Source organism: Salmo salar, chromosome ssa16 (assembly GCF_905237065.1).
Source record: "Salmo salar chromosome ssa16, Ssal_v3.1, whole genome shotgun sequence".
Taxonomy (NCBI): domain Eukaryota; kingdom Metazoa; phylum Chordata; class Actinopteri; order Salmoniformes; family Salmonidae; genus Salmo; species Salmo salar.
Window position 1 is genome coordinate 79,716,931 of NC_059457.1, and position 10,779 is coordinate 79,727,709.

At 44.1% G+C, this 10,779-nt stretch overlaps 2 protein-coding genes across 2 annotated transcripts in view; one reads left to right on the forward strand and one right to left on the reverse strand.

Annotated features, from left to right (window-relative positions):
• Positions 1-10,697, reverse strand: part of LOC106599717 (collagen alpha-2(V) chain) — a 40,157-nt gene extending 29,460 nt beyond the window's left edge. The window contains exons 1-2 of the mRNA XM_045696721.1: positions 9,987-10,697; positions 5,059-5,223 (exon numbers count right to left, since the gene is read on the reverse strand). The gene's annotated coding sequence lies outside the window, so the exon portion shown is untranslated. The remainder of the gene's footprint in view (positions 1-5,058; positions 5,224-9,986) is intronic.
• LOC123727887 (uncharacterized) lies at positions 8,172-10,688 on the forward strand. The gene is made up of 2 exons (XM_045698077.1): positions 8,172-8,344; positions 8,569-10,688. The coding sequence occupies exons 1-2, from the start codon at positions 8,190-8,192 to the stop codon at positions 9,719-9,721; spliced, it is 1,308 nt and encodes a 435-aa protein (XP_045554033.1). The 5' UTR covers positions 8,172-8,189; the 3' UTR covers positions 9,722-10,688.
• Positions 10,698-10,779: the final 82 nt, after the last annotated feature.

The window sequence follows — 10,779 nt, forward strand, 5'->3', positions numbered from 1 at the left end:
ACAAATAACTTTCTTCGGAAACTCATCAGTCTATTCTTGTTCTGAGAAATGAAGGTCTATTCCATAATAGAAATTGTCAAGAAACTGAAGATCTCATACAACCTGAAGATAGCCTGCACATTTGAAAGTTGTGTTGGTAGCTCCTACAGTTTTGTCGTTACTGGTTCCAGCTGAAGGCCGATAATAATAATAATAATAAGTAGCGATAATAATAATAAGTATAATGGATTGTAGTAGTTGTTCTTGCTTTCAGCAAGCACACCTAATAATATTAGAAAATGACATTTTCTAAAGAAAATGTGTGTGCTAGCTAGTCTTGAAGTATGTATGGTTGTGAATGGTAGTAATAGTTGTAGTGGTAGTAACAGCAGCAATAATGGTGGTAGTAGTAATAGAGTTGTTAAAGTGAATTCTTTTAAGGTGTTTTTTAGGTGTTGAGTTATTATAGTGGGCTAGTATAATAGGCTAGAGTGAGTAATAAGAGCATCATAAGCCATAGAATGTGATGGAGTTCCGATCATTGTGATTGGAGGATAGCTGTGAGGGTTATCGAATCAGGATCAAATCCTCTGTTCTCCACTCTGTTTAGTATGACAAGGAGTGGCATGATAACATGTGCATGCAGGCTTGTACCTAAATATTTCTTTGAAGCTACAGTATCTTCAGAGGTGTGGCCACATCGCTCATGGAGTCCCTGCCTTGGGTAGGGAGGGGCGTATGACTTTCAATCATTCACTTGCTGTGACACAACAGGCCATCCCACAGTAGACACTCATCATTAGCATGTTATGTTTCGTACGATATGTATTAAATTGTGGATGTCCATTCTCCATCTCGTATGATATGTTACGAATTACAATCGTATTATATGTTACGATTTTGCAAAACGTACTATATGTTGCACATATGCTACAAATTCTAGCTGGCTGATGTTAGCTAGGCTAGGGGCTAGGGTTAGGGGTTAAGGTTAGAGTTATGTTCATGAGTTAGGTTAAAGGGTTAAAGTTAGTTTTTGGGGAAGGGTTAGCTAAAATGGTTAAGGTTAGGGGAAGGGTTAGCTAACGTGCTAAGTAGTTGCAAAGTAGCTAAAAAGTAATAAGTAGTTGAAAAGTTGCTAATTAGCTAAAACCCTAAAGTTGTACGTGATGAGGTTCGAACTCACATCCTTTGGGATGCTAGACGGTCGTGTTATATGCCTACCCATCCACCTCGACCAACCACCCTACTTTTGTTATTGCCTTAAGTAACCATCTATCTTATGTAACCATACTAAACGTAGCATATCATACTAATACTAATACATATCATTCTAGTGTTCCGGATTTACATTTACTATGTTACGTCTAGTCTGTGAGACCAGTCTGGTATTCAGAGTGGGTACACATTTTTATTGGATTAAATCATTTAATTGTGATTGTCAGAAAACATGAATTGATTGTGAGCAAAAGTTGTCTTGATCTTAATGTTTTGCCAAGAGAAATTGTAATTATATTCAATAGTTTTGAATTTGTATTCCCCAAATTGAATTGAGTGCATATTTGCACTTTATGATTGAAATATTTAATCGATAGGCCTATGGCATTCAGGTTAAAATGCATATTTAAATATTTATATTTTAATGTATTACATTTACGTGAATCTGCTGAAATATGACAGTATTGATATATTACATTTAAATAGTCATATGTTACAGCTTTATTATTATTATTATTGTGTACGTTATTATTATTCATTCCATATCGAGGAAGTTGACATTTAAAGGCAATGTACCGTATGTGCTGGGTATGTCATCTCAATCAGAAATGACCTTTACATCTCTATCATGCAATCTGTAAAGCTTCAGCTTTGTTTTTGTTGTGGTTGTTTTTTAACCTTTATTTCATCAGGAAGTCATACTGAGAGCAATGTCTCTTTTACAGATGAGCCCGGGATTACATAAATTGCAGAAAATTCACACATCAAAATATAAATACAAAATGCAAGCAGAAAGAAAAACATGGTCTTAAAAAAACAAACACATTAATCAGTAATAAGGTCCTCAATCAGCTTTTGAATTGCCCAATAGCAGTGCTGCCCAACCCTCTTCCTGGAGATCTACCATCCTGTGGGTTTTCAGGCCAACCCTAATTTAACACACCTGATTTTACTAATTAGCTGCTCAACAAGACCTTAACTAGCTGAATCAGATACGCTAAATTAGGGTTGGACTGAAAACCTACAGGACAGTAGATCTCCAGGAAGGGGGTTTTGCAGCCCTGTAGTAGAGGTGCCAGAACATCACATTTAAGAACATTTTGGAGATTGTTCCACAAATAAGGTGCAAGAAAGGTAAATCAGCTTTTAGTTAACTCAGTAGAGACCAAAGGAATTTCCAGAGTTAACCATCCCTGAGACCAGGTGTGGTAATTCCCATGTCTAAAGTTTAGTAACGATGTTAGGTTCATGGGGACTTTTTGTAAAAGGGCTTTATAAATGAAAACATAGCAATGTGTCAACTTACTTGATGTCAAAGGGGGCCAACCAACTTTCTGGTAGAGAATGCAGTGATGAGTACTAAAATTGTTACCTGTAACAAATCACAGTATGCTATGATAAACTGCATCTAACGGCTTTAATGAAGTGGCAGTTGCATTCATATAGTTTATGTTGCCATAGTCTAGACCAGGCCTGGGCAACTCCAGTCCTCGGGGGCCTGATTGGTGTCACACTTTTGCCCCAGTCCCAGCTAACACACCTGACTCCAATAATCACCTAATCATGATCTTCAGTTTAGAATGGAATTAGTTTAAATTAGCTGTGTTTGCTAGGGATGGAGGAAAGATGTAGCACCAATCAGGCCCCTGAGGACCGATAGGAACATCGACTGAGTAATCTGCTTTCTACTATTTAGTGAGAGGCAAGACCTATTTCTATAGAAGAAGCACATTTTTATAAGTCTCTATAAAAACACTATCGGTGTTAGAATATTAAACTCTCCCTACCCGGTGGACTGGGAGATCTGTGGCTAAATGGAGTGCTACTACTCTGCTGGCCAATCGGATAGCTCAAATCACCTTGCCTGCCTACAGCTTCCAAGACACAAGTTTGATACTAGCCTACGTGAGATGTCATAACTTTTAAAACCAGAGAGAGACTGTCAAAGAAAACAACAAAGAGAAGCTGTTTTTATGAGTGAGTTCATACATACGTGTTATTCAACACTATTACAAATCATACGACGTGCTTCTCTCTACTTCCACTGGTGCTGCATGAAGAGTAGCCAAGTGTATCAATAGCCCTGCGTTTGTATTGTTATTAACATCTCGTCGTGTTTATGTTCATATCGAGGAGTATTTCACTTTCTCTGGTCATGGGAACAACATGAAGTTCTGCCTGAGGCGACTCGATTTTCAAGTGGAAGTGATCTGGTCAGGCTCAGCGGCGGAAAGGAAGGAGAGATCAGGGACTCTGAGAGGCGGACCTTCTGCTGCTCTCTCCCTCCCTCCGCTGAGACTAATGCTGTGTTCAAAACAACTGGGAACTTGGAAATCTCCGACTCACAACTCCAGTGCGCTCAAGACAACAGTGAACTCGGAAGAAAACGAGATCTGACTGGGGAAACTCGTTTTGAACGATCATCCAACTCAGAGTCTCGGGCATCTTTGTAGAGCTCCGACTTTCCGACCCGAAGTTTAGACGTCATGATTTTACCTTGTTTTTTTCAGAGGACCCAGTTGTCTTGAAAGCACCATGATCATCACATGCAGGTACCATCAGTCCAGTAAAATAAAAAAGCTAATTATTAGCCAATTATTTCAATATATGCTCAGCTGTGCCTCACAAATGCTACACCAACTGATCTATTTTCTTATCAAAGCTTGAATTTTGAAATATAATACGGTCTGAGAAGATCAATATTGTCAGGCCAGGAATATAGTCAATATGCTGTGATAATGTATTAGGCCGACTGGACAAACCTCATTCCTACAGAACTGGTTTTATTCGATTAATATTACATGTTTTAAGTCATGTTGAAAAACAATTCTGAGCTGTAGATCTCGGCTTGCTTTTTGACTGCGAAAGTGATCTTGGCTCAGAAAAGGTTGGTGACCACTGACTTATAACAACAGATGAAATAAATGAAGTAAAGTATGATGAGAGAATGGGTGAGTTGATGAGCGAGGGTAAGAGAACGATGCATAATTATGTAATCACCAATTGTGAATGAAGAACAGGTGTGGTGGTTAATTTCTTTTCTGTCAAATGAGGAGAGACAAACTTATCACACAAGTTTGAGTGATACCTAAACTAAATCTTTATTTGCTTATTAAAAAGGGAGCAGGTCAATACAACATACACATATAAAGTCAATCGAATGAGTGCTCTACGATAATGATGGCCGGTCAACGAATCACCCTCAGATGATTTGTTGAGAGCCCCGAGACAAAGGTACAAAGACCTTTTATAGTCAAGATACACCCCTTTCAGTCTACATGACCAACAACAGATGTATGGAATGGGTCACAAGGTTAAGATTTGTATGAAAGATACTTATAATTCACAGGAGACAGTATCTGCTGGAAAAACAGTTATCTTTGTATAGAGACCAAGGTCTGGCCCTGGGGTCATCTCTCCCTGGTACCTTATAGAACAGAAACATTAACTCATGATCTAGAATGCGGTCTCTTTAGGTTTTATCACCCAAAAGACATCGTAAATCTCCTGTCGGTTGTTAAATCTCCCAAAGGCCCACTTTCAGGTCACACAGACAAAATATAGTTATTAGAACCCTCTATTCTGTTGCATAAAACAACCATTTGATGCAATTACAGTATTAAAACAATCTTGCAATTTTGCTCTCACACAGGGCAGAACATTATTATATTGATCCATTCTAATTCTAATCTTAAAATGGTATGTACCCTAACAGTCCACCGAATCAAAGCAGTCTTAGCAGTCTACTCTGGCCTACTCGGAGTAGGCTACACAGTGAGAGCTTGCGTAATTGTACAATATCAACATCGGGCAGCAGGTACGTGAGTGTCGGAGAATGTGGTGATGAGGCTTGTGGAACTTTACCTTGGCAGGGGGAGGAATGTCACCGTGGGCAATTTCTTCATTTATTGCCGAACAAGTTGCTTACAAAGAAAACAAGTCTGGCTGGCACCATGAAGAAAGTGAGATGGGAGCTCCCTCCCGTTGCGCAAAATAAGGCACCTTGGCAGCCGTTGTACTCCACAAGTGCTGAAGAATGACAAGATGACAGGGACACAATAAAGAGAAAACGGGAGACTTTTACACACTACAACCAAACAAAGTATGTCAACATGTGACAAGCAAGTGAAAGTTATGAAGATTTTGTCATCTGTTAAAACAAGGGATAATAGCTTAATGAAATACAACTGATGCCATTGGTGAATACACACAAGCACAATGTCACGTTCGCTATCTTCAAACTCCCTGTTGTAAATCAACCAAGGCGCAGCGGGCTTGTAATTCCACATCTTTTATTGAGGTGAAACCCAACAAAAACAATAAACGGGTAAACAGAAAAGAACTTGACACCACTGAGGCGCACACAAAACACACACAGAAATAATAATTACCCACAAACACAAGTGGGGAAAAGGCTGCCTAAGGATGATTCCCAATCAGAGACAACGATAGACAGCTGCCTCTGATTAGGAACCATACTCGGCCAAATCAAAGAAATACACAAAATAGAATGCCCACCCCACATCACACCCTGACCTAACCAAAATAGAGGAAAATAAAATGTCTTTCTAAGGTCAGGGCGTGACAGTACCCCCAAAGGTGCGGACTCCCGGCCGCAAACCTGAACCTATCGGGGAGGGTCTGGGTGGGCATCTATCCTTGGTGGCGGCTCCGGTTCGGGGCGTAGCCCCCGCTCCGCCCGCTGATCCCTCCGCTTTTGTGAATCCGGACCGTGGATCGTCGCCAGAGGCTCTGTGCTGGGAACCCCCGCTGAAGGTTCTGGACTGCAGACCGCCGCTGGAGGCTCCGGACTGGGGACCGTCGCTGGAGGCTCCGGACAAGGGGATGTCGCTGCAGTCTCCGTGCCATGGATCGTCACTGGAGGCTTCTTGCCATGGATCATCACTGGAGGCTCCGTGCCATGGATCATCACTAGAGGCTTCATGCCATGGATTATCACTGGAGGCTCCGGGCCATGGATCATCACTAGAGGCTTCATGCCATGGATTATCACTGGAGGCTCCGGGCCATGGATTATCACTGGAGGCTTCGTGCCATGGATAATCACTACAGGCTCTGGGCCATGGATCACCACTGGAGGCTTCGTGCCATGGCTCATCACTTGAGGCTTCGTGCCATGGATCATCACTGGAGGCTTCGGACCATGGATCATCACTGGAGGCTTCGTACGTGGAGCCGGAATGGGTCTCACTGGACTGAGGAAACGTACTGACATACTGGTACGTGGAGCTGCCACAGGGCTTTCCAGGCTGGAGAGACGCACTGGATGCCGGGTGCGTGGAGTAGGCACAGGGCGTACCAGGCTGGAGAGACGCACTGGAGACTGGGTGCGTGGAGCAGGCATAGGGCGTACCAGGCTGGAGAGACGCACTGGAGGCCGGGTGCGTGGGGCAGGTACAGGATATACTGGGCCGTGGAGGCGCACCGGAGGTATCGAGCGTAGAGCTGGCACAACCCGTCCTGGCTGGATGCTTACTTTCGCCCGGCAAATGCGGGCGCTGGCACAGGACGCACTGGGCTGTGAATGCGCACTGGCGACACAGTGCGCGGAGCCGGTGCAAGATATCCTGGACCGAGGAGGCATACTGGAGACCAGGAGCGCTGAGCTGGCATCACCCTTCCTGGCTGAATGCTCACTCTAGCCCGGCAAATGCGGGGAGCCGGCAACGAGCGCACCGGGCTGTGAATGTGCACTGGAGATATATCGCGCATTACCGCATAACACGGTGCCTGACCAGTCACACGCTCCCCACGGTAAGCACGGGGAGTTGGCTCAGGTCTCAACCCTGATTCAGCCAATCTCCCCGTGTGCCCCCCCCCCCCCAAAAAAAATGGGGGGCTGCCTCTCGGGCTTCCGTCGTTGCCGTGACTCCCGATCTCGTTGCTGTTCCTCCCTCGCTGCTTCCACCTGGTCCCATGGGAGGCGATCCCTTCCGGCCTGGATCTCCTCCCACGTCCAGGATCCTTTGCCGTCCAGGATGTCCTCCCATGTCCACCTCGTCTTCCCCGTAGGCGCACGCTGCTTGGTCTTCTTGTGGTGGGTAATTCTGTCACGTTCGCTATCTTCAAACTCCCTGTCGTAAATCAACCAAGGCGCAGCGTGCTTGTAATCCCACATCTTTTATTGAGGTGAAACCGAACAAAAACAATAAACAGGTAAACAGAATCGAATGTAACGCAACTGAGGCGCACACAAAACACACACAGAAATAATTATTACCCACAAACACAGGTGGGGAAAAGGCTGCCTATGGATGATTCCCAATCAGAGACAACGATAGACATCTGCCTCTGATTAGGAACCATACTCAGCCAATAGAATGCCCACCCCACATCACACCCTGACCTAACCAAAATAGAGGAAAATAAAACGTCTCTCTAAGGTCAGGGCGTGACACACAAGCTGGCAATAATTGACTATTTCTGACTGCTGTCATGTGATACTTATACTCATTATAATGCCATTATTGAGCTTCACTATTTATCAAGGCCACTTGGCCCTTATAATGATGCTTAGGCTACTGATGTTGTCATCATTTGACCGTGCGTCTTGACTGGTCTGGGTGGTTGAGGTATTTTACTTTTTATTTCGTTTTTATAAAAAAACACTGTTACCATGTTCCAATACATATGCTTTCTGTTTCATAGTTTTAACAAAGTCACTCCACAAATGAAATTGATGTAACGCTTGAATGTTTGTGTTTTTTGTGTTTTTTAGTTTGTACATACAGCCTACAGTGACAAACTAAAAAATGGTATTCTAATGTTGTTACCCAAGGCCTCCATAAACACAACCAAATGATTATTTTTGCTTTGGCATACTGTATATAAAATGTATTAATTACACTGTTAGAATGTTGCTGTCAGAATGACTGCTCATTAGTTTAAAGGGGGGACCTTGAGGCCCAGCAGTTTTAGTGTTAATGTAACCTGTGTTGATTGGCCGTCAGAACCCCCCCTTCATTCTCCTGGAGATGTTGAGAAGAAGAGCAGCACGGTCATCTGGACCAGAGCCTGAATCTCTTGACTGCCCCCCTGATACTCCTGACAACAGAGAGATGAGAGACTCCCCCACAGCCCCACTGACTGACAGAACAGACCAGGAGGTGGAGGATCACACAGCCAACATGTAAGTATGGAGATATCAGGATATATGATTGGGGTGGACCAGATGGATTAAGCTGATTGAAAGCCAGTTTGCCTGGATTTTCCCTGTCTGATTGTTCAGTGCATCACTGATAATATCCCTGTCAATGTTTTGATTATGACAGGGATAGTGAGGATGTTGTGATGATGATGATAATGTTGTTGTTATCATCGTTGATTGTTGATTGTGACATGATCCTCCTATAGGTCTCCAACAGGTCAAATGGCTGATGTGCACCAATCCAGGAGTCAGAAATGGAAAGTGGTTTTGATCATCCTGTGTCTGTCTGTCACAGTATCTGTCACACTGTCTTCCCCATTGGTGACTTTCAGGACCAACTCTACTCAAGCTCCTCCCCCAGTTCTCTCTACCTGCCCTCTTCACACAGCCAATGAGACTATAACACCAGTTAAGGGTTCAACTCATCTAATGGTGTCTGCATACCAGGACCACAGGGAAGAGGGAGCCACGCGCATCATTGAAATGGTCAACAGAGACCGACCCATGTCTCTGTACTGTGTGTTGTGCTGCTTAGGACACGCCCCCCAGGTCGCTCCAGCTGCTGTCGTAACGCACAGCGTCCACTATGGTTACCCGTATGTGGCCGCAGACATGCTTTGCCTCGAAGAACCAGGATGCCACGCCACGCACGTCACTCTAGGCACATCCCTCGACATCCAGGACACCCTCAACCGGACATTTCTGAGCATCCAGAACCGGGAGCGACGGGAGGAGGACTTCCCCTTTTACCTCACCGTGTGCATGTCCAGCATGTTTGGAGACTACAACAACGTCCAACAGTTTGTCCAGACCATGGAGTTTTACAAGCTCCTGGGGGTGCGGAGGGTTGTCCTCTACCTCACCAGCTGTGGACCTGATCTGGAAAAGGTCCTCCAGTACTACGCAGAGGAGGGCACTCTGGAGGTGATTGGCTGGCCCATCAACCACTTCCTCAAGCCCTCTACTGGGTGGGAAGCCCAGGAGCTGGAAGGGGATATCCACCTCAATGGCCAGCTGACCATCATGAACGAGTGCATCTACAGGAACATGTACAGCTCACGGTACGTCCTCCTGGCTGATGTTGATCAGCTCCTGGTCCCGGCCTCACACAGCTCTCTTCTGCCCCTCATGGAGGACCTGCAGGGGCAGCACCCCGACGCAGCCGTGTTCCTGATGGAGACGCACCTCTTCCCTGCCACAGCCAGTACTGCAACGCAAGACCATTCCGCACGGAGGAGGGCGCCGGGGTGGATCTGCTGGACTACGTCTACAGAGAGCTTGTTCTTGAAGAGGACTTCCGCTCCTACAAGATGGTGGTCAACCCCCGTCTGGTGCTGCAGACGGCCATGTTTGAGGTGACACAGAGCTATGGGGACTCTGTCAGGGTTCCGTCCGACGTGTGTAAGATCATGCAGGTGAAAGAGGCTCAGAGAGAAAGCTGGACCAATGAGCAGCTGGTCCTCGACAGAAGACTCTGGGAATTTGGAGAATATCTTGTGCCCTCTGTCGATGAAGTTTTACAGAAATTAGGTATTCAGACATCTCCTTGGGGGCGTGTAGTACTGTAGCTGGTTAAAAGTTTTCCAACGTTTTGCATTAGATGAGAGAAACAGTGAACTGGTACCTGCCTCTGATCTTCAGTCTATGTTGTTCCACTCAACCCTGAACGTTTCTTCTTGTTTGGATGTGTGGTCACTTTTCCTGGGGGAATTGGACTTAATTAATTATGCCTGTAATTGTTAATGCTTGTTCTAAACGTTCTTACAGTTTTTAATGCTGACTTTAATGTAAAAGCTCTTGTAAGATTTATTATGCATGACAAATAAACACAACTTTTTTTTAAATCAAGATGCCATGTTTATCTACCGTTGTGCTCTAACACATCGGCACCCTTGCACTTTACAATGGAGTGCAATACAGCAGAATATTGTGGTTTCTATTTTCAAAACTGGTCGAATGTCTATTTTGACCCTGTAGGCAACTGCAACTTATCACCTTTAGTCCAGGCCATTTGTGTGAAAAATCGAAATTTCAGTTTAGAATTTATTTTCTTGGTCCTGTGCAGTTATAAGTCAAACAAAAACACATGTGAACACCAGATGTTTTCACTTTCAATTTTTTTTTTTGAAGAAATTGTGAATCTTGCAAGTGTGCCAATATATTAGAGCACAACTGTATAGATGATAATCAAGGAAGAGCATCTATATCCCTCTAAACAATATTGGCTGTGTGAAAGTTGACCGACTAGGATTTCTATGTAAACTGTCATTATATCCTTCTTTAATTACACATTAGACAGCATTTTAATAAAAAAATCGAACATAAATAGTCTGTGTGCTCTTGTTAATTTTTCCTTCTGGGATTATGTCTCTCTTTTCTAATTGGTGAAATCTCCCCAATTTGTAATTCCAGGGGTG